Below are 23,417 nucleotides of genomic sequence, written 5' to 3'. Positions count from 1 at the left end.
GAGACCCCAGCGCAGCCTGAGGATCTGGAGATGCCAGCACCCCCTCCTTCGCCTCCACCCCCCCTCCCTCGCCCCCCCCTCCCGCCTCGCTTCCGCCTTCGCCTCCTCCCGTTCCCACTCCGGTTTTGTTAGCGGCTCCTTCCCCACCCCCTTCTCCCCCCCCCCCTTCCCCCTCCGCTCGCCTCAGCTCCCCGGGAGGCCCTGGCAGTACCCTGGCGCTCACCTACTGTCCGGCGGGCACTGAGCACCAACCTTGCTCGAGCTCCGCAGAGGAGACCTACCATGCCGATTCGGGCTTCACGGATATCTTCTATCTGCAGTCGGCTGAGTAGGCTCGATGCTCGACAACGCTCAAAGGCTTTTGACTACTACTTCACACAGCTTTTTGGAGCGGAGGGCCCCCATGAGCCAGCACCCATCAGAGTGCATGTGGTGATACCTCCGGCCCGAGGGGAGGAGGCACTTGATTCAGCGGTGGCCTTCTCCTTCCCTCTTTGCGGCACTAGTGACCGGGAGTGGACTCTGGATCTCGCTCTTAGCATTCTGAAGACTCACGCAGTTGAGTTTTCTCACCATGTGAGCGATCTGGAGGTGACAGACGTGATAGGCCGACTCTGGGAGCTGGCTCACTTCTTTGATTCCAGGAGTGCGGATGCCTCCGGGGTTTGCCACTTAGTGGTCCGCATAGTGGCAGACCTAGCACGCGACCCTGGATATGTATGTATACACGAGGTTGCGCTCTCTGAGCGGGAGGCAGTCGCCATGGGACACAGCCCACTGGCGCCTGATCCGAGATTCTTGCAGCACACCGGGTGGGCAGATTCGTAGCCGCTCGGATGGGGACTATTCTCCATCCAAGCCGCTTGCGAAGGCCCGCCGTATGGCTGAGACAGCCTCCACCTCAGCAGGTCATCCATGAGGATCATCTCATGGAATGTACAAGGCCTTGGCGGCGCACACTATGTACGCTATCGTGGATGCTTGAGGCAAGAGCTTCAGAGATGCCTGGTTGGGGGCAGTATTGATATTCTGATGATGTAGGAGCACCATTTGAGTGAGAGCAGGATTCGGAGATATGGTTCCGTGATGCCTGGCAGATGGGACACATTTTGGTCTGCAGGGTTTGGCCCCTTGGGTGGGCAGGGAGAAGTATGTTTGCAGATGCATGGCGGCAGGCCATTCAAGATCGCGGGGTCATTGTGCCGGGTAGAGCACAGTATGTTATTCTGAGGATGCATGATGAGCTCTTTAGCGTGCTCAATGTCTATGCGCCTAACCATGCTAGTGCCAGAGCAGAGTTCTGGACCCTTGTTACAGATGCATTGCCCGAGGCCGCACATTGGTGTGTCGGAGGAGACTTCAACATGCTTGAGGACCCGGCAGATAGGATGGGAGGCAGTCATGTTACTGTGCACGGCACGGAGCTTGCAGCTTGGGAGCGATTTTGCATGACACTGCGGATTACTGATGCATGGCAGCATGAGGCTCTCTCTCGCTCTCAGGACAGTCTTAGTTTCTCTCGGTCAGATCGCAGGCAGGGAGGGACTAATCTATCACGGATTGATCGCTTCTATGTGGGCGACAGGTTCGGGGAGCGTGGGGGCTCCGTTGGCATTCTCGCTGGCACTTCCTTTTCCGACCATGCGCCAGTTATTTTGACACTTGAGGAGGGGACTAGGGAGACCAGCTTGCAGTTGAGGATCCCAGAGAGGATACTCACGGATTCCAGTCTTTCTGATGACATTGAGAGGATATGGCATGATAGCCAGAGCTCTGACCTGGATGCAGCAAGCCAGTGTGCCCAGGGACTCACTGAGCTCAGCTCTTTTTTGCACGCTGTAGCCTTGACACGACTGGGAGAGACACGAAAGCGGGAGCGTCGCTTGAGGCGTAGCCTTGCTTCGCTCCAGCGCCTTCAGGAGCAGCAGCCTACATGTGAGTGGGTGGCGTCCCAGCTGAGCCAGACACGCCAAGAGGTTAGAGAGGCAGAGGAGCAGAGACATGAGTTCTACTATCATCGCCAGGCCTCACAGTGGACGCAGCTTGGTGATAGAGTGACTGGGGAGTTCTTTGAGATTACCGAACCCCGCCATGCTCGAGCAGGTGTACGCCAGCTCAAGAGACAGGACGGCTCGTTAGCCACTGAGCCCGGGGAGATTAGAGCCATTGCCACTGAGTTCTATAGAGACTTGCTCTCAGCGGAGCTAGCCACGGAGGCACGTGATGCTTGCAGATAGACTGTGTGGGCCCATGTACAGAGGAGGGTCACAGATCGTATGCGCACAGTTCTGGGTGAGCCTCTTTCAGAGGATGAGCTGGTTGAGGCTTTGAGGGTCCTTCCGTGCCATAGTTGCCCTGGGGAGGACGGTTTGACGCCAGCCTTTTTTATGCGTTATTGGGACATTTTGGGGCCAGGCCTCCACAGGGTCTTTCAGTATGTTTTGGACACTGGGGTGATGCCACAGAGCTTTTCAGAGGGCTTGATCTTTCTTATCCCCAAGGGGGAGGGAGTGTCTGATGATATTCGGCAGTGGAGACCTATTACAATCCTCAATACTGTCTACAAGGTCCTGGCCAAGGCCTTGAGTTTGAGGATCCAGCCCTTCCTTGGGGAGTTGATTCATGCTACCCAAACAGGATTCGTCAAGGAGCGCAGTATCCTTGACAACATTTTCACCTTCTGGGAGGCGACGGCCCGAGCTCGATTTCTCGACGAGGACCTCGTCGTTATGCTTCTCGACTTTGAGAAGGCATACGATAGAGTCGATTGGGGTTTCCTAGAGGGCATTATGCTTCGCCTAGGTTTTGAGCCAGTCTGGATTCGAGGGGTGGCGGCTCTATATTCCACAGCCCGTAGCCAGGTGCTGATGGCAAGAGGACGGGGGCCGAGTTTTGAGTTGACCAGATCAGTCCGTCAGGGATGCCCTCTCGTCCCGTTTCTTTTTCTCTTCTTTGTTGAGGCCATGAGTATGTATCTGACAGCAAAGGAGGTTGGTTTGAGAGGACTCCAACTCCCAGTCCGGAGAGAGGACCTGCTCGATTCTGAGTTTGCTGATGACACGGGATTATTTTTGCATGGCCAGGAGGCCAATCTTCAGAGGGCAGAGCAGTCGCTACAAGTTTTTGGGACAGCTTCGGGAGCATTGATCAATTGGCGCAAGACAGTGGCCTTTTGGATCAGTAGCGCTCCCACTCCGGCATGGAGCCCACACCCGGGTTTTAGATGGATTCCTCCTGGCACAGCAGTGCGGTATTTGGGATGCCAGATTGGACTTGATTTGTCACCTGAGCAACAGATCGCCCTGCTTCTTCTGAGTATTCGGAAGAAGCTTTTGTATTGGAGTACAGCTCGGCTATCCTTGGCTGGGAGGGTGGTGGTGACAAATCAGGTGCTTCTAGCGACCATGTGGTACATCACGTCTTGCTGGATCTTCTCGAGCTCTTGCATCAGCCAGGTACAGAGGCTGATCAAGAACTTTCTTTGGTCTGGGCGGGACGGTCAGCCAGCCCGGGCTAAGGTTGCTTGGGCAGTTATTACTCTTCCACTGGCCCAGGGAGGCTTGGGCATTATAGATCCAGTTGATCAGAGTAGAGCCTTATTGGGGAAGCTTATTGTTCGGGGGCTGCTTCCAGGCGCTAAGCCTTGGAAGGAGCTTCTTTTTCAGCGACTGCAGGCTAGGGCTCCTCCAGCAGGGGGCACTTGGGCACCAGAGATACGATGGATCTTTATAGAGATGAGGAGGACAGGCCTCAGTAGAGGATGGGAGGACAGATTTGCCTTGAGCATCCTGCGAGCTTGGGAGCTGCTGAGACCGGGGCTTTCTCAGAGACCTACTTGTGATGAGGAGCGGGCCAGACAGCCGCTCATATGGAGCCCCGCGGTACGCACTGAGCAGGGTCATATGCTGGGCTCTCGGCCTCGTCTAGCCTGGGGACCATTGGCGACAGGCCCAGCACGCAGTTTTGGAGACTGGCAGGCCTTTTGCAGTCTCCCAGAGGAGGTCCAGGTGGAGAGGCTGAGTCACTTCAGAGGGGGGCTGATTATGCGGGATGACATTCAGGAGGCACTCACTGAGGAGTGGTTCACGCCTTTCGAGCCAACGGTCCCACGATGGATGGGAGCCTTTACACAGTTGGAGATCCTGATTGCTGTCAGAGCTTGCACTGAGGATGGTAGATGCCTCTACTATGAGATCCAAGATGAGGGCAGACTTCAGAGAGTGGAGGCGGAGTCGCCTTTGGTTGCAGAGTGCATCTTTCAGAGGATACGGGTAGTGGCCGCCGCTTCCCGAAAGTGGCATATTGATCCAGACCCTACAGATGTGGACTCTGATTGGCGCATTTGGGCATATGATGCGTGCCCTTTGGCCCGGCTCCAGTGGGACCCTGGCGAGTACGAGTGGCATGATCGTTATGCGTCCCCCGGGGCCACAGAGATTACCTTTTTCCAATACACTGTTCGGTTAGGGAGGCATATTCTGACTGCGAGGAGGATGGTCTCTCCAGCCGCAACGGAGCATTGGCGGCTGCAGGGACTCTTACAGGAGTTCCTGGAGGATTTTTGGACCAGGCTCTGGGCTAGTCGACAGGCACACAGGATCTCGACTTTTCAGTGGGTGGTTGCCCACAGGGGCTCTGCGGTTGGCACCTGGCTTGTCTACAGTGGTCTTCCGGCGGCCTGTGGCCGATGCGGCCACCCTTTGGAGACACAGAGACACTGCCTATGGGACTGTCCACAGGCGCAGCAGATTTGGCTGAGGATGCTGTGGTGCTGAATAGAGAGTGCAAGAGAGAGAGCAACTATGCTGAATATACTGAAGCAATACAGTCCCAAGCAAGAGACACAAGCAGTCTCATAAGTGAGGGAGTAAAAGATATAGAAGGCAAGATGAAAAAGTGAGAGGCCAGCCCACCTATTTATAGGTGGGGAGAGCTGGCCGACTGGAGCTACATATGCAGGCCGACTGGACAACAGTAGTAGCTGGCCAACTGGGAAAAAACCATAGAGGCTGGGAAAAATCCCAAAAGAATATGTAAAATAGCGGTGGCCAACCCACAATCAAGGGCCATGCAAAAGGGACCAAAAGGGCACCAGATATGGGCAGAAACTGGGGATGAATGTGCTAACACTAGGGAGGATGAAAGTGCTCCATGGTATGCGCATGCACACAGAGAGGGATACTAGGGAGGACCATGGTATGCACCTGGAGAGAGAGAGAGAGAGAGAGAGAGAGAGAGAGAGGTGAAGCCACCACTCGAACCTATTGGGAACCATTCACTACATCCCACCATGTACTTAATGACCTTGTTGTCCAGCCATGTTGCCCTTTCCTTCTGGCGCTTGGCTACCGGCTGGTTGGGCCCTTCTACTGTTGATAGCCAGCAGACTGATGGCAGCCAACAGGGTCCCACCTCCCTTGATGATGATGATGGTGATTTTGATGATGATGATGGTGATTCTGATGATGAGGATGATGCTGTTGATGCTAATGATGATGATGACGCTGATGATGTCACATGCACACCCGTGCCATGGCTAATCTTCGGCATGAACATTCTTAATCCCTAATTAGTGCAACAGTTAGGACAACATATAGGGTCAGCATCAAAACCATCATCATCAGTATTAGCTTCAGCATGACCATCATCATCATAAACATCATAATAAGAAGGTACAAGAAGCCTGTCAGCTGGCAACAGCAACATGTCAGCTGGTAGCAAACCTCTGAACAGTGAGTGGCTAAGGGGCTAGAAGGTGGGCGGCAGGTGTGGCAGGGACAGCAGACAAAAGCTCATATTTTATCAAGTATTTCATTCAGGTTCTTGTCCATAGCAAGCCGACAGCAAGGCAGCTGGCCGACTACTTCCCAAAGCATATATGTAAGCATCAATCATAATTCAGCAATCAACAAGTCATTTTCTAAGTTCATTCATTCAGTGGTAAGCATAAGTCATGTAGAAAGGGGCCAGGGTCACCCCTATGGGGCTGACCAAAGGCCTAAGTCACATACAAGCATTAAGCAACCTTTTGTACCATATAAATAAAAGAAAACCCTGACACCCAGTCTCTCTCTTCTTCTCTCTCCTTTGTCTTAAATCATGTTTAATCAACATCAATGTTAAACATGCTTAGGGTTGTGGATGACGTTCATGCCGAAGATTAGCCATGGCACGGGCGTGCACATGACATAAAATCTAGGAGGGTTACTATTTTTGGGCCCCCAAATGGAAATTATGTTCACCTCATTACGATCGTAAGCTAAGCAAATGAGGAGATAATTGAAGCACCTTTGACAAAATGTCTACGAGTTGAGAGTTGAGATATTTTTAGACATGAAGTTTATGGGTGGAAACCATCTCTTAAATTGGGACATGTGGCACGACAGTGGATCAAAGTGAGACAGGTAGCCTCACACTTGTTACCTTAGCTCTCCACTTGTCATTAAAGCTTGTACTTGCTATTCTAGCTAATGACCCCAGTTTCCAGAAACGCCGTTTCTGGCCCACCGAAACGTTCGGAAACGTTTCCGTTTCCAGAAACGGCGTTTCCAAGGCCCTATTTTTCCAGGGTTTAGAAACCCGCGTGCTATTTTTCGCCGCCATTTTGCGCGCTTATTTCCGCCGCCTGTTTGGAGCTGCTCTACCCATCTACCTTGCCCTCTACCCCTCTACCTCCACATCAACCCTCTACCACGCCCTCTACCTCTACTTAGGGCCTCCACCTTTGCCATCTAAGCTCTACCAAGCAAGAAGGAGTCGCACCTTGCTCACAGCCTGCAGGACCAGAAAAACAACCTCCACTTCTCGAATCTCTCCGAGTCTCCCGACCTCGAACCGCACAAGTAAGTAGTAACATGGCTCGGACTCCGGATCCTTTTTGGCAGCATGTGGAGCAAGTGGGGGGTTATGCAGGATCTGGTGGCTCCAGGAAATGGAGATGTAGATATTGTGGGTTGGTCAAAACGGGGAGTGTCACCCGTGTGAAGGACCATCTTGCTCATGTTCCAAACAAAGATGTAGGGCCATGCCCCTCTGTTCCTCTAGATGTTCGGAAAAGCCTTGAAATGTGGAGGCGAAAGCCTTTGGCCATTCCCGAAGAGGAAGTATCTACAGCAATGGGTGGTCAAGAGCATGAAGCTGGTTCAAGTCAAGCAGCAGCAGAGCAAAGAGGGCCAGAGGCAGAGACACAGGATCAGATTTCTCCTCTACCTCAGTGTCGGGTGTGCATGCAAGGAGGACTCCTTTGCCAGGTGATGTATCACATTCACAAGACACCCCTCCAATAAATACTGTACAAAGGGCTAGCATCCAAGCAGGATTTCAAAAGCAAGCAATTGCAGAGGCAACTAGGGAGCTCACCCGGATGTTCATACGGTGTGCCATTCCCTTTCATGTGGCCAAGACAAATCAATGGAGGAAGACCATGAGGGCCATCAGCCGCATTGGATGCGAGTGGAATGGCCCTACATCTGAGGCTCTGCGACCATGAGGATCTTGATGAGTGATTTTTGGAGCACTTAGCTCTAGGATTTTGTCATGCCAACAGCTGCTGCCAACCACATGGATATTTTTTGATCATGTTTTGTATTTACTATAGTCTATATATATGGATTATGGATGATGGATGATGGATGATGGATCTTGTTTTGTATTGACTCTTTTGAGGCTTGAGGCTTGAGCCTTGAGCCTACAGTTGTCATTTCTGAATTTTGATCTATCATTTGAGTCTTTGACATTGAACTTGAGCAAAGATGTATTTTTCAAGCTTTTGTAATGTGTATATTAATTATATATGTATGTATTAAACCCTAAAACCGAAACTCCGTTTCCCCGTTTCTTCCCGAAGGCCGAAACTCCGAAACTCCGTTTCCCGCCGTGCTCCGCACCCCTGTTTCCGAAACTCGTGGAAACTATGCTAATGACAACCCCAAATCTCTAAATTGAAACCCTCTCTCTTCATTTTGGCAAGCTCTATTGCTGTAAACTAGCCTCTACCAAGTTGGCAACTGTAACTATTTGGTCCTCCTAGCTCTATTTCACATGATGAAACCCATGCCCGGAAATCAAATAGGTGGAAGAAGACATGGGCATAGGGTCCATGAGGTTTGATTAAGAAAAAGCACCATTCTTGGTCAAAAAGCAAGAAAAAGTAAAAAGTCAAACAGGGTTGACCGCAAGCCAAGGGCACCATTGAAAAGAGGAGACTGAGTCACACCAAAAAGCTAAAAGGCGCTTTCTCAAAAAGCAGCTCTAAGGCCAAAAAGCAAGGCCTTAAAGCCAAAAAAGTAAAGCACCAAAAGTTGAGTAATATTTTATTAATAAAAGTAAAAAGAGCAAAAGAAAAAGCAAAAAAGAAAAAGCAAAGCATAAAAAGGCAAAGCAAAAGCATGGATAAGCTTTTGGCAAAAAGCAAATCCCTTTTCAAGTATAAAAAGTCTTTAACCTCTCTTGTAGCATCATGAAGGAGATCGTGGAATGTGTGTGGGCATCATTATGATCATGGAGAGCTTCTTCTTCGCCATTAACAACTTCTCCAACTTGCTTTTCAAATGTACAGTCAACCCTAGACTTGTATGGGCATATGCATGGGTGATATGGACACGTGTACGGAGCTGTACGGACATAATTTTCAAAAACCCTAAAAACTATTTTTTTGATGTTTTTATCGCCCAAAAACCATTAAAACAAATTTTATATCAATTTTCTTGGGTATTTGAACAGCTTTATGGACTTATGATTCAACCATATGGATTTATGGACAGCTTTATTGACTTCTGCTTCGGTCATATGGGTTTATGGACAGCTATGTGGACTATAGGATAAGCTATGTTGGTCGGTATCCACACGGAATATACATATTCTTGGCATTTTCATGGGGCTTTTAATGACAGTCCATGTATATGAATTATTCATGGTTGTATGTGGATAAATCTGGAGCATGTGCAGCATCAGCAAGAACCACAGTGGAGTCGTCACGGGTTGAGACTCAGCCCGAGGATGTTGTCTCCTGAGTGGAAGAGATTCCAAGTCCGGATAAACTTTTAAAGGATGGTATCTCGAAGGGTGAAGATAAGACAGAGGTGCAGTTGCTAGAGTTTACGCCTGAGCCTGAACTAGTTTCCAAAGGCTAGCATTCATCCAAAGAGGTTCAAGTGTGTTGCTCCAGAGTCCAAATTCAGTATGGAGAAGGAATACCAGGGTAAGCAACTTAGAAGTTACGACATAGATGAGTCTGATCGCATGCGTCTGGACAAAACCTGCAGCAAATCACACAATAGCTTGTTGCGACCTGGCTGTTGAAAGTTTCAGGGAAGACCATAAGGAGGTCTTCTTCCTCAAAAAGTAAGTTAATGCGTACTTTCATGTGACCAAAACCATCGTGCCCCCAACCTTATATTAACATGTGTGTAAAACTCAAATGGATACCACTCAAACCATCTGCCAGAGACTGGCACAACATGTATGGAAGCTCTGCATTACCTGTAGTTTCCTCTCGATGCAATTCATCAAAGGCACCAAGGGTAAGGATGTGACCATCTGTGCCATACATGGCATGGACATGTGTAACATATATGAGGATGTGGCCATGCGTAGCATAACGTATTGGGGATGCTTCAAAGGGGAAGAGAAAGCATGTCATTAAAAAGAATGCAGATGAATATATACCTGTGGGCAGCAGCACGGAAGACGCTTCGAGAGGGCAGTCGCAGGCACAAGGTGGACAAGTGGTAGAACCTGCACCTTCCACGAAGCGCCAAAAGAGGGGGGGTCCCAGGATGTAGACTGCAAGCACCAGGACCAGCAGCAGCACGCAGGCCTTCAGCGCCGGAGGTCCACACGCAGAGGGCATCTTCAAAAGCTGCTAATGTTTCCCAGTTAAGAGATCCTCGATCATGGAAACTCGCAAAACCGCAGAAGCTACTGTTTCCCGATTCAAAGATGTGACGCCAGTTAACGTATACAAGTCATGAAGGTTTTTCTCGTATGCACATATGCATACATGTGTATGCGTACGTGCATATGTATTTATGTGCAAGCATATGTGAGTGAGTGTGTGTGCGTGTGTTTTTATGTTTGGTGTGGGTTAGTATACACGTGTGCATGTGTATATGTGTACATGTGTGTGCATGTGTCTATGTGTGACTCTCATATAGATGCATATATGTGTGTCTCTTTCACATACATATACATAACCCTCACTCACACACATACACTTACACATACATTCTCTCTTCTCACACCCATCTCACATACACACTCTTACACACATAGAAACTCTCTCTCTCTCTCTCTCTCTCTCTCTCACACACACTCACACACCCTCCACACATACATGTGTGGCTATGTGTATGCGTACATATGTGTGGTGTGAATGTGTTTATATATAATACTATTATATATTTACTATATGTATATATTGATTTATATATCATTGTTATAATATATTATTATATATTTATTGTGTGTGTGTGTCTTTAACTTTCTTATTTAAATTTATGTATTGTATATATATATAACATTATAGATTTAATATATTCATTTATTTAATAGCATTACTTATTATATGTTTGCACATTGTTAACATTTTTTGTACATTTTTATTATATATATTTGTAATACATCTCTCGCATGCACTCAGGATCTCTCTTGGATAGCTTAGAGTTTCATCCCACAGATTGGAGATTGAGGCAGGCATTGAGGCAGGCAGGATGAGACAGATGAGGAGAAGCAGGAGAGTCAGCAGACAAGACCGGACATGCTCCATATGTGACATGGGCGAGGTTGAGACAGAGGAGCACTTCTTATGCAGATGCCCAGCGTACTATGAGATCCGGGGGAGGTTTCACTGTCTCTTTAGAGATGGCTCTGGCCCTATTTCCAGGGTCATTGACTATGAGGATCAGAGATGCCTAGCTCTATTCGTTAGAGAGGCTTTCACTTTCAGAGACATGAGACTTAGACAGATGCAGGGCCACCAGACTCACGATGCACAAGAGACCCAGGAGCCAGAAAGCCCACCAAACCACACTGAGACTCACAGGGAGGATCCACAGATTCAAGACCTGACATGGCTGCAGAGACCACTGTTGTACCCACGAGGATGCACATATGAGATGATTGAGTAGAGACGCATAGAGCACCTACATAGAGGCCACTACAGGAGACTGGTCTCACGACGCTAGAGGACATTACGGGCATTCAGACAGAGACACCTCGGGGGGGACCCTCCATTGTCGCCTACGGATCGCGGGCTCTCAAGGGACCAAATTATCCACTTGATCTAGGGAGGAGAGGTGGAGGGGCACGACTTCTTCTACTATTATGGTGGACCTGACGAGGGGGGCCAGCCCTCATGAGTACCTATATGGCATGACATGCTTCTCATGATGTACACTTATAGTATGCTGCATAGCTTTTTGATTTTCATTTCAGTTTCAGTTCTAGTTTCACACATTTCAGTTTCATTATGATTTTCAATGAGGCTCCCGAGCACATCGACTTATGTATTCATGTATGTTCGACATGTGTCTCATGGACCCGTTATGGTCCTTCGAAGACAATAATAAAATTTCATTTCATTTCATTTCTCTCTCTCTCAAGCATGCCCCCATCTCACTCTCTCTTTGTCTCACTCTCTCTCAAACACACACTTTTTTGTGAAACCACTATATATTAATGAAAAAAAAGTACATTCATAGCCACCCGATGTGGGTGGTGCTATGAATAAGGAGCTAAAAACAGTGTGAAAACACCTCAAACTACTGAAGGGAGAGCTATCCAAGATTGAAGCAATCACGGAGAGACCTAAGAAGAGTAGTACAGAAATGGGGAAAAGGTGGACAGGGTCACCACAAAAGTGGAGCTGATTATGGGTGAAGTAGATGGTCGTCCACAATGCATAGAATTGCGTCCAGTCTAAGAAAAGCACAAACTCTGAAAGGTCTGAAGGTAATCTACCAAATATCCAAAAAAAGGCACCCAAATCGATGGCGAGGGAAACGAAGCTGTAAGGAGCTGGAGAGGCGGTGAATAAAGTCACGAGAATGCTGACATGTCCATAACATATGAGGCACAGTCTCAGCAGTGCCTCGTGTCTCTCTCTCTCTCTCTCTCTCTCTCTCTCTCTCTCTCTCTCTCTCTCTCTCTCTCTCTCTCTCTCTCTTAACACAAAGAAACGGTTTTGTCATTAGCTTCATCACCCCCATTTTTGAGGTTGGTTTCGCTACCCACCTTAAGGCATTGCCATGGAGAACTTGTTAGGTCTTCGCTACCCACCTTAAGGCATTGTGTTAGGTAGATAGGAAATCTCAAAAGAACTTTGATTTTGCTACATATTCTTGTTTTCATTGCATTCTTTTGTTATCATAGGAATTTTGTGTTCAATTTTTCATGTTGTTTTGCAATTGTGTTCTTTGATTCTTGTGATTCAAGTTTTTGGGTTAATTTTTACACTTTTTATTTTCTGTTATTTTTCAAATTTACACCTAAAAAAAGCAAAATTGGGCTTTAAATTTAATGATTAGGTGAAATAGACCTTAAAATTGGTTTTGGGATGTAGGGTTTACCCCAATTTGGACTCCTTACAGGGACTAATTGGGTTAGAAACAACGATTTGGGGTAGGAGTTGCAAACCAGATTAATTTCTGTGTTTTACAACTTTTTTTAATGTTTTTGCATTAGTGTTAACTATGTTGATAGGAGTTTTTATGGCTAAGAGGACATACTCATTGAAGATACTCACTCCAACCCCAAGAGAAGAAAAAAATAAATTAGAGATGGTTAGGGACCTTAGAAAATATAGGATTCTTGCCTGGATAGCTATGCACTTGTAACTAGATGTAATAAGCTGCTATTAAGACTGTTGCATGTGGTGAATAGCCGACAGGATTGGGTAGAGGTGAAGGCATGCATGGAGATAGAGTGTAGTTACACAAGAAGGAAGGGTGTAATTGAGGGAGTTTTTGTGAGAGCATTATGGGAGCTTTTGTGTGTGTTGAAAAAGAGATTGCCAAGAGAGCTAGTTTTGGGTTGTGAGGTTACTGTGAAGCTGGTTATCTATGGGTTTGTTTTGTGTGAAAGGTGACGTGGGGTTTGTGAGAAAAGAATAAGATCTGTCTAGAGCAGGGGATTGTAGGAGTGGGAGAAGGTTTTGTGTGGGAGACTGTGTCCAGAACCTCTCATAGTGTCATATTGTTGGAACTTGGCCCAGATTAGAGGATTGCTCAAGCATCTCCCTGTTGTATTAGCCAGTATAAGACTAGAAGTTGCTTCTTACAAACAATATAGTTGTTGATGATCTTGTTGGAGTAGAGAACATATATTTGGTTTCTTTTGTGGTTATTTGTGTGAGAGTTCTCTTACTCTATTGTTGTTTTCATTCATCTGCTAAATCTCGATTCCTAGGGTTTGTCAACAGCAGGTGTTGCACAGTCTTCTAAAATACAAAGAGAACCAAGTTGTGTGAATTAAAGAGTTCTTCTGTGGTTTTGGTTCAATTCTGTGTTGCCTGGATGGAGTTCTTTTGTTTTGCAGACAAGGCTGTAAGTGAAGGACTGTTTATGGTTGAGTTTGTGTTGGGCCAGTTAGCATGAGTAAGGGTTGATTCTGAGTTGACTAGACATCAAAAAGGTCAGCAGGTTGTGTTGTGACCTTTTCCTGACCTATATGAGTTGATAGGAAGTGGATCTAAGGCACAGCTGGTGGTTTAGGTCTATCTGGGAGGTGCCAGGAAGCTTGGGTGTCTTATAGGGTCTCATACTAGTGGTCAGCTGATTGATTCTAAGGCTGGGTTCTGGGTTTGTTTAGGGGTTTTGAGGCTCTTGTGGTGTTAGTTGACTCAAAGGAGTGAGAATCTATGTCAGCTAGACTAGTTTGGTTAGTTGGGTGAAAATAGTCCATTCGGAAGCAACTATGAGTTTGCACAGCAGTAGTCTGCAGAGAGCTTGTAGGGTGATATCTTGCAAAGCTTAGAAAGTCTGAGGGTTTGTGGGTGTAGGAGGAAATTTTGGGAAGTTTCAAATTCTAGACTTTGGAGACATACAATTCTGTGCTGGACTTCTGAGGCAGAACTCTTCAGGAGAGGAGGATCAAGAAAGGGTCGGAAGAGGGTCGGCATGACATCTGGGAAGGTCGAGGTATCGTGTTTATCAGGTCTGTGGACATTGGAGGATCATGGAGGACACTAGAGAATCAACCTTGGATTGGGGAAAGCCATCCGAATTTGAAGGTAGGTAACAGTGAGAATATGACTTGTCTGGACAGTCAGGAGAGTATTCTATCAGCCAGAGGTCAGCTAAGGACAATTGCTTAGTTCTGAGAGGTTTTAGGACAAGGATTTGAAGCTAGCTGACTATGGAGGACATTTTGGGACTCTGGGGAGGAGATTTCAGGACTTTGGAGGAAGATGAGAAATTCTACGTCAGTTGGAGATGAGTTTAGTCAGCTAGATGTTGCCTATGGTTAGGAGCGGTTCTTAGGTGATAGATCAAAGACATTGGTGGTCGATGTTGGCCCTAAAGGACATTTTGAATAGACTGCCAGATTTAATAGGGATACTGGGAGGGTATTGACTAGGGGATGTTAGCTGGTTGTGTTGGTGCCTTCTTCTAGTGTTGTGTTTATTGGGTTGTGGTGCTTGCAATACTTTCCTCCCAGAGTGGTGTGCTTTGAACGGAGATATAAAGGCAAGATTTCTCAAAGCCATCATGGTTTTAGTGCCCCCAGTGAGGGAGGCTTTCAAGACACCCTTCATACTGTTGGTAGAAGCTGAGAAGTGTGAGCTGTTGTGCTACAATATTCCGTGTTCCATAGACATGCTAATGAGGATCTAGAGGACTTTCTAGCTGGGATGGAGCTGGCAACTTTTACATTTGGAAAGGAAAGAGATGAGGAAAAATTGACACTGTTGTCCATGCTATTGAAAGGGGATGCAAAAAGGTGGTTCCAAACTTAGAGGGGTCAGCCACATTAGGGGTACGCCTCTATGAGGATGTAAAAGGAGCTCTAGTGCAGCATTACAAAAAAGGTGAATATACAAAAACTGAAGCATAGTTTGTCGGATGTATTTGATAGATTTGTAGATTATTTTGGGGATCTGTGGGGTAGATGGGATGCTTCATTGGGAGAAGAGCACCCACTTGTACGCCTTAAGAAGGATACGTTCATTCAAATCCTTCATGTTGATCTGAAGGAGAAGGTAGAATTAAAAAGACCAGGTACCTTTGATGAGGCCTTGAGGATTGCAAGGGAGAAGGAATGAAACCTCAAAGGCTGGCCTAGAAACAAAAGGAGGTTCTAGTTGAGAACATACCTGCTATGGCTGGAGAGAGAAGGACAGAAGAAGGGAGGACTGCTCCAGTTTGAGTGGCTCTTCTGACCAATTGATGAGAGGTATTAATTGGTTGACTCAACAAATGGAGAATTTGAATTTGAGTTTGTTGCAACAAGGAGTCAGAAATTCCCCTAGGGCAAGAGAAAGAGAAGGAATGAGAGGTAGAGGTAGAGGAGGCCCTAACCTGAATGTTCAATGCTTCAATTGCATGGAAAGGGGTCATATCTCCCCTTAGTGTCCTTACCCCACGAGAATGGGAGGAGATGTATATCCTCTGGCACACCTAGAAGGGAGGAAAGGGGTCATATCTCCCCTTAGTGTCCTTACCCCAGGAGATGTTCAATTGCATGGAAAGGCTAGATGTCAGAAGGGAAGAGGAGATTCCAAACCCACCGGGACCTCAGGTTCAACCAAAGCTAGCAAATGGGCCTAGGCTAGGTGAGGTTAATCTGATTGGTATGGATGAGGAAGTTGATATGTTACTAACAAAAGAACTAGGGGTGCTGAAGGTGAAGATGAGGCAAGACCAGCTATAAAGAAGAAGGAAAAGCAAGTAGAGGACCAATTCAAAGAGGGTAAGAGGAAGAGAAGACCCAGGAGGCATATTAGAATGCAAGATTTTACTTTAGGGGCTCAAGAGGAAGAGTATGATATGAAGAGGGATCTCCAGTAGAAGGGACCCACTGTTTCTTGTCCCCAGTTGTTGCAAGTGTGCACCAAACTTAGAAGAACATGGAGTAAACTGGTTAGCACAAGGGTTTCCAAGAAGGATAAGAAAGAAGGACACTTGAATATAGTATTCATTGAAGGAGACAAGGATTATCTGCCTATCATGGATGCTTGGATAAACAAGGTTAAACTTCCCAAAGTGTACATTGATGGAGGTGCCCAAGTTTGTGTAATGACTCCACAGACTATGGAGGCCTTAAGACTTAAGGTGAGTTCCCCTTCTAAGTTTAAAGTTAGAATGGCAAATAATGAAAAGTTTAGATGTCTAGGAGTGGTGAAGAGGCTGCAGGTGACTATTCTTGGACATGAGGCTCAGCTAGATGTTCATGTCATGCCATGAAGGATAGAAGCTTATCCATTGATTTGGGGGAGACCATGGTTGATAGCAATGAGAGAAGGACAAGATTGGTGGAGAGGGCACCTTATCTTGGGTTTGGATCAGCCTGCCAGGAAGCAAGTTAGGTATGACATGGCCAAGGGGAGAGAATTGATCCCAGAGAGTACTTTAGAAGATGAAGATGAGGATGAAGAAACTAGCTCCACTGAGGACTCTGAAACATAAGAGGATAGCTCAGAGGATGATGAGGGGAAAGTTCAATTGCTACAGACATATACTGATCTCATGTGCACGTGTTTACAACTATGTACAGAGGAAGGGCAGAAGATGGAGGCTGAGATTGAAAAGCAGTCAGAGAAGGAGGAAGTTTTATAGAAAATGCCAAGGATTTAGTAGTGGTTGAGAAGAAAGAGTACCCGATAATGTTGCAACACTTTCCAAATCTATTTATTTCTTCTTATTCTCAAGCAAGGGGGTGTTATGTGTGCAACATGAGATACAATTGAAGCCTTAAGCTAAACTAGTTGTGCAAAGAATGAGAAGAATTGGAGTTATGCAGTAGCAGCAGGTATTGAGAGAAGAGGTGAATAAGCTGTTGAAAGTAGGATTCATTTTTCTAGTTGACAATTCTGAGTGGGATTCTCCAATTGTGATTACTCCCAAGAAGAATGGAAAGTGGAGAGTCTATGTAGACGTTAAGCCTTTGAATGCTATGGCCAAGAGGGACCATTATCCACTCCCTTTCCAAGATGAGATATTAGATAGTGTAGCTGGTGGGCATGAGAGGTATAGTGTCTATGATGGATATTCTGGTTACTTTCAAATTTCAATTGCCCTAGAGGATCAGAAGAAGAAAACTACCTTCATTACACCATGGGAGTGTTTTGCATATAGGGTGATGCCCTTTGGGCTTACAAATGGACTTGCTACATTCCAAAGATTTATGAACTTGGTGTTTGAGCCCTATTTGGGGTCTTTCATCAGAGTGTTCATTGATAATTTATGTATCTATAGTGGTAGATTGGTCCACTGTGAGAAGCTGAGGATGGCATTGAAGAGGCTAGATGAACTGGGTGATTAGTTGAACCCTGACAAGTGTCATTTGGCTCAGACCAAGGTCACCTTGCTTGGAAATGTGGTTTTTGAGAATGGAATTGAGGCAGATCCTGCAAAGGTAGAAGCTTTGCTCTTATTGGAGTCACCTTAGAATGTGAAGGAACTGATGACATTCACACATAAGGTAAGATGCCTCGCTAGATTCATTTATCTTCTATCTCAGGTTTATACCAGTTGCAACAAGCATCCCAAAAAGATCCCTTTGTGTGGCAAGACAAGGAAGCTTTATACCCACTACAACAAGCATCCCAAAGAGATCCCTTTGTGTGGCAAGACAAGGAAGAGGAAGCTTTTCTACAGGTTAAGGAAATTATGAGCACACTGCCAGTTGTTATGCCCCCAGACCAGAGAAAGGAGTTTTTTGTAAATCCTAGTGTGGGAGAAGATGCCATAGGTGCAGTACTGTTACAACAAGGAAGGGAGAATTCCTATATGAGGCCAGTATATTTTGTTAGATAACAAAGGCAGTTGGGGAAAGGAATTATTTTGAGAAGCAGATCTTGTGATGGTGGCTATGGTGTTTGCCTTAAGAAAGTTGTCTTATTTACTTCCAAAACCTTTCACTATACTGACCCACTACTCTTTACTTCCCCATTCTAAACCTCGACGAGTGCTACTATCAAGGTTACACAGGACTCCAAGGATCTACTAACATGGGCTTCACATTCCGAGATCATAGAGAGATACCCACTCAAGGTGTTGTTAGCACAATCCCAGATTCTATCGTATTGGGTAGTACACCACTCATAATGACACCACTTATGACCAACCACACAACTTTTCCCATTAATTTCATGGCCTTGATCACAACTAAGGCAACCACGGTTGCAAAAATCCCTACAACAAAGGCTCCAAGCCTAGTTGATACATCCATATCATCTATTAGCACCATAGAAGAAAGGAACCTTCACCCAACATCCTCGATTCCTTTAACAACTATGGCAACCACGGTTACAACAATCCCTACAATAATGGCTCCAGGTCTAGTTAACACATCCATATCACCTGCTAGGGACACAGAAGGAGGAACCTTCACCCAACATCCTACAATAATGGCTCCAGGTCTAGTTACACCAGTCCCTACAATAATGGCTCCAGGTCTAGTTAACACATCCATATCACCTACTAGGGACACAGAAGGAGGAACCTTCACCCGACATCCTACAATAATGGCTCTAGGTCTAGTTACACCAGTCCCTACAATAATGGCTCCAGGTCTAGTTTACACATCCATATCATCTTCTAGGGACACACTTCTAGGGACACACTTCTAGGGACACAAAAGGAGGAACCTTCACCCAACATCCTTGATTCCTGTCTTCCTCTACTTTGCCAATGCAACCTAGAGCAAGGGGGAAATCCTCCCAAATGACTAGACAAGTGGCACCCTTGGCTCATATATAATTGATACCTATGGGAGTTCTTGTACGATCCCCCACCTATTGGACTCATGTTACTCCTCCAATATTCATGCCATTACATCCACAGGTAGCACGCTTCGTACGACATGTTGCTCCTACTATACCAATACTTCCAGCAGTAGCCCTCCCAATTGATCTAGCATTGGAGAGAGTAGTGGCCAAAAGTATATAACTAGTGTCATGAGAGATAACAGATGGACTAGCTCTGGAAAGGGTATACAAATCATGAAGCTCACACACAAGTTTAATGGAGAGGGCGATCCTAGACATCTTGAGGACTTCAATCAAGTTTGCAAGGCCTTAGGTGATGTTGAGATTCAAGCTCGATGTCAGCCTGTGCCAGCTGCGCTATGTGCTGGCATGTTAGGTAGGAACATGTGTGAGACATAAATGATCGCATCGAGCTGGAAATAGTGTGTGGACATTAGCTAGGGTTAGTTGTGTGTGGACACAACACATAGTGTGTGTTGTGTATTATGGATTATGGCATGTTAGGTAGGAACATGTGTGAGACATAAATGACCGCGTCGAGCTGGAAATAGTGTGTGGACACAACACATAGTGTGTGTTGTGTATTATGGATTATGGCTTTATGCATTGTGTGAGAAGGGAGATGGCTTCCCTCTATGGTTAGGGTTTGCAATATACATTAGGGTTTTCTCCTGTGTGTGTGTCTCATCTCCCTCTACATGTTTTTCATCATGGTATCAGAGCTTGGTGCTCTCTATTAGGGTTTATGAGTGAGTGAGAGAAGAGGGAGAAGAAGCTGTGAAGCTTGCCATTGATGCTGTGAAGCTTGGAGCACATCGATTTCCATCAAATCTAAGAGCTTGGCCTACCGGGTAAGGTCTACTAAACACCCTTGAGCGGATTGCAGGTGATTCAAGCACAAACAAGGCAAATCAGGGTTGCCCAAAGCAAAAGAAAATTTTGGTTTTTTGCAAGCTTTCCATTGGAGCTTGAAAGCAGTGATGTATTGTGAAAATAGATGCAATCTGGCAAACAAACATGTATGTGACAAGGATTAATGTATTGGCAACTCATGTGCAAGTCCTATATTGAATTTGGAGCCAAGTTGATGCATTTATGTGAGAGGAAAATCATTGGTTTGAAGCCTTCACAAAAACAGAGAAATGATGCTCATTGTGGATGCAATTAAAGCTAGGTTTTTGCAAAAATCACTCAATTGATGGATTGAGTACATGCCTAGGAGTGTTGGGCACCCATATCTATCTTCAAATACCTTTATGAACTGAGTAGAGAAGAAGAAGATAGAAGAAAATTCAACTATCCATCTCTCTCTTGTGTCTTGCTCTCTCTTGTGTGTGTGTGTGTTTGCTTGCGAGGGTTTGAAGCTCTCCCTCTCCCCCACATTCTCTTTACTCGGCACTTGGCTAGGCACAACTGCAGGTGCATCAAATGTTGAGATGATTTATGAAAAACACTGAAATCATCAATGAATACCGCATGAAAGTGGTCAAAAAATCAGTGAAAATTTCATGGACCATGCACTGAAATGTTACGGGAGCATTCTTGAGCCCAAAGGTCATGATGTTGGATGCAAAGGCATTCTGTGATAAAAGTAGTTTTCTACCGATCTTCCGGGGCCATTTGAACTTGATTATAACCACTGAACCCATCCAGGAAGGAGTACATTTCATGGCTAGCCACAACATCAAGTAAGGAATCGTAAATGGTAAAGGAAAAGGATCTGAGATGGTTGTGGCATTGAGTTTTTAGTAATCCACACAGACTCACAACTTCTGGTTTTTCTTTGGAGAAATCACTATCGGGGACAACCAGGTTGCCCGATCAATCAGATAGATGAATCCGACTTGAAGCAACTTGTCCAGTTCCTCTTTCACCCTTTTGGCATAGTTGGGATTCATCTGGTACCTCTGTTGCCGGATAGGGATGACATCCTCCTTCATAGTGATCCGATGTTGGTAGAATCTTGGATCAATCCCTTTCATCTCAGTGTAGCTCCATGCAAACACATCCTTGAAGGACATGAGCAACATCCGGACTTTGTCCCGAAACTCAGCATCCAGTCTGGGCACTGACCCCTGGAGCATCTTGGGATCATTATCAATTCCTAGATTCATCTCCATCAACTCATCTTCCTTGACCCTCTTGGAGTGCTTCAGGTCCTTGTCAAAAGCTTTTTCTACTAATGATATGTTGTAGGCTTGGGGTACTGCCATCACGGCCAGAGCCTCATAAAAATCTTCAGCTTCTTCTAGACTTTTCCCTGTGCTTTGCTGATCAGACTGATCCTTGGTGACTTCCTCCTTGAGTGGAGCGATTGTGCGGTATCTGTTATCTGGACTATGTCAACCTCAAACAGGCTGACCATGTTTGCATTTTGTTGGAGATACTCTTCCTCCTCATCGAGGTCTAAATCCTTCTATCATGTTGACTCCGACCGGAATGGTTTCTCCACCTTCTGCCTTACTGGTGGCGATAGAAGTCCAATGAATCCAAATCCATGTTGGTCATGTCCACTCTTGGTGGCTAGTTCGTGTGAACCATTGAGAACTGAAGAGACAAGAGAATTATTAGGAATTTCCTTATCAATATTGATTAGCTAACTTCTCAGATCCTTGACATGGGTCAAAAATGCATCCATAGATTCACCCTTAGTCAGATGCTCCAAGTCAAGCTTTTTCTGGAGATAGGCAACTCGAGCTTCATTGTGGATTTGATACAGAGAGGCAAGGATATCCCATGCACCTTTAGTAAAAGTACATGAATAGATGTGAGGAATGACTTGCCGTCTGCTGTAGGAAAGAGCAATCAGGGCACGTGCCTATGCATTTGTAGCATCCCATCTGAGCTGTTATGTTGTAGAAGGAATGGGTGCAGGTGGAACAATGCCATTGGAATTAGACTTATCGGTTCTGATAGTGGATACATCAGATGTGCTATGATAGTAGGCCTTAAATCATCACCAAATATACATACACCCACCACCACCAGTCTTTGCCACCACAAGTACATGTCTCATCATGTATGCCCACATGGGATAGTAGAAGGAATGGGTGCGGGTGGAACAATGCCATTGGAATTAGACTTATCGGTTCTAATAGTGGATACATCAGATGTGCTATGATAGTAGGCCTTAAATCATCACCAAATATACATACACCCACCACCACCAGTCTTTGCCACCACAAGTACATGTCTCATCATGTATGCCCACATGGGATTGTTGGCGCCATCCAACTTATCATCAATGGACAGCATGCCAAATAGATCATTGGTGTTTCTTGACATTTTACACAGCAGAGGAATGTGTAAACTGAAGATATATGACACAAGTAGCTTCAAGTGATTAAGAGTACCTTAAATGTCCACATAATGCATATGCAAACTCACCAAATCAGTAGTTTGCAGATTGGAAGCTGCAAGTGGATTGGCAAACCCAAAAATGGTAGATCAAAATCTGTTGACATGGAGTCAGCAGGTCAGAAGCTGACATAGCGTTAGAAGGTTGGAAGCTGACGTGGTAGCAGCGTGATGGAGGCTGATATGGAATCAATAGGTCGTAAGCTGAAGGCACAATCGTCAGGTTAGAATCACTTGACTGACGGATGTGGAACTAGCTGACTGATGGATGTGGAATCATTTATCCATCCATCAGAGTTGACTGATGGACGAATGTGGAACCAACTAATGGACATTAAACCAGTAGACATGATCTAAATTGGTTGATGGATAGACGTTGAATAGTTAATAGAAATTGAAGGCCAAACACCAAATGTAGAAGGAAGAAGTTTGAAATCTGAATGCCAAAAGTAGAGTGCTGAAGCGGAAAGGAGATTGCGATGGGTAAACCTGGTCAAAAAAGCAAACCTGGATAAGAAACTAAATCCAACTAAGAAAGCAAACCCAGCCAACCTACTGAATGCAAACAACTAAAGACTGAAAGAGCTGAGTTGTGCCGTAATCAAATGCTAAACGCTGATGGCTAAAAGATAATTGCTGAAAGCTCAAAGCCAAAGGATGAATGGCTAAATGCTTAAGCCGAATGGTTGAAATGTAAAAATGCTCAAGCCAAAGGCTGTAAGCGGAAAGCCTAAAACGAAATGGCTGAATGTGGAGGGCCTGAAGCCAAATGCTTGAAGTCGAATGCTTTAATGCAGAGTGCTTGAAGCCAAATGACTGAATGTGGAAATCAAATGCTGAACAGATGACCGAACAAAGCCGACCGACTCAGCTAATGGAGGAGGAAGTTCGATGTCAAAAGCTGAAAGTCAAAGATTGCTGTGAAGGGTAGAACTAGTAGATGCGACTAAATGGCTGATCGAGTACAACTAAAGCTAAATGTGCAAGTGCTGAATGAGGAAAGGCAAAGGCTGAATTGTTGATTAGACCAAGCTGACTGATGCAACTAAATGGCTAAACAAGCAGAATTGATAGACAAAGAAGTCCAATGCCAAATGGAAAGCTGAATAGCTAACTAAGCTAAATTGATGGATGC

General features: G+C 45.8%; 1 protein-coding gene across 5 annotated transcripts in view; it reads right to left on the bottom strand.

Annotated features, from left to right (window-relative positions):
* Window positions 1-9,970, bottom strand: part of LOC147638679 (uncharacterized) — a 53,606-nt gene extending 43,636 nt beyond the window's left edge. For 2 of the 5 annotated variants that reach the window (XM_086798633.1, XM_086798636.1), the window contains exon 1: window positions 9,667-9,967. In XM_086798633.1, the coding sequence (XP_086654759.1) occupies window positions 9,667-9,850 (184 nt within the window). In that variant the 5' untranslated portion in view covers window positions 9,851-9,967. Of the gene's footprint in view, window positions 1-9,480; window positions 9,538-9,666 lie in introns of all 5 variants that reach the window. The other 3 variants (XM_086798631.1, XM_086798632.1, XM_086798634.1) reach the window with 3 other exon arrangements.
* Window positions 9,971-23,417: the final 13,447 nt, after the last annotated feature.

This window comes from Cibotium barometz, chromosome 5 (genome assembly GCF_041138505.1).
Source record: "Cibotium barometz isolate CiBa-2024 chromosome 5, ASM4113850v1, whole genome shotgun sequence".
Classification (NCBI taxonomy): domain Eukaryota; kingdom Viridiplantae; phylum Streptophyta; class Polypodiopsida; order Cyatheales; family Cibotiaceae; genus Cibotium; species Cibotium barometz.
The sequence above is the reverse complement of the archived record's forward strand: the minus strand, read 5'-3'. Positions and strand labels throughout refer to the sequence as shown.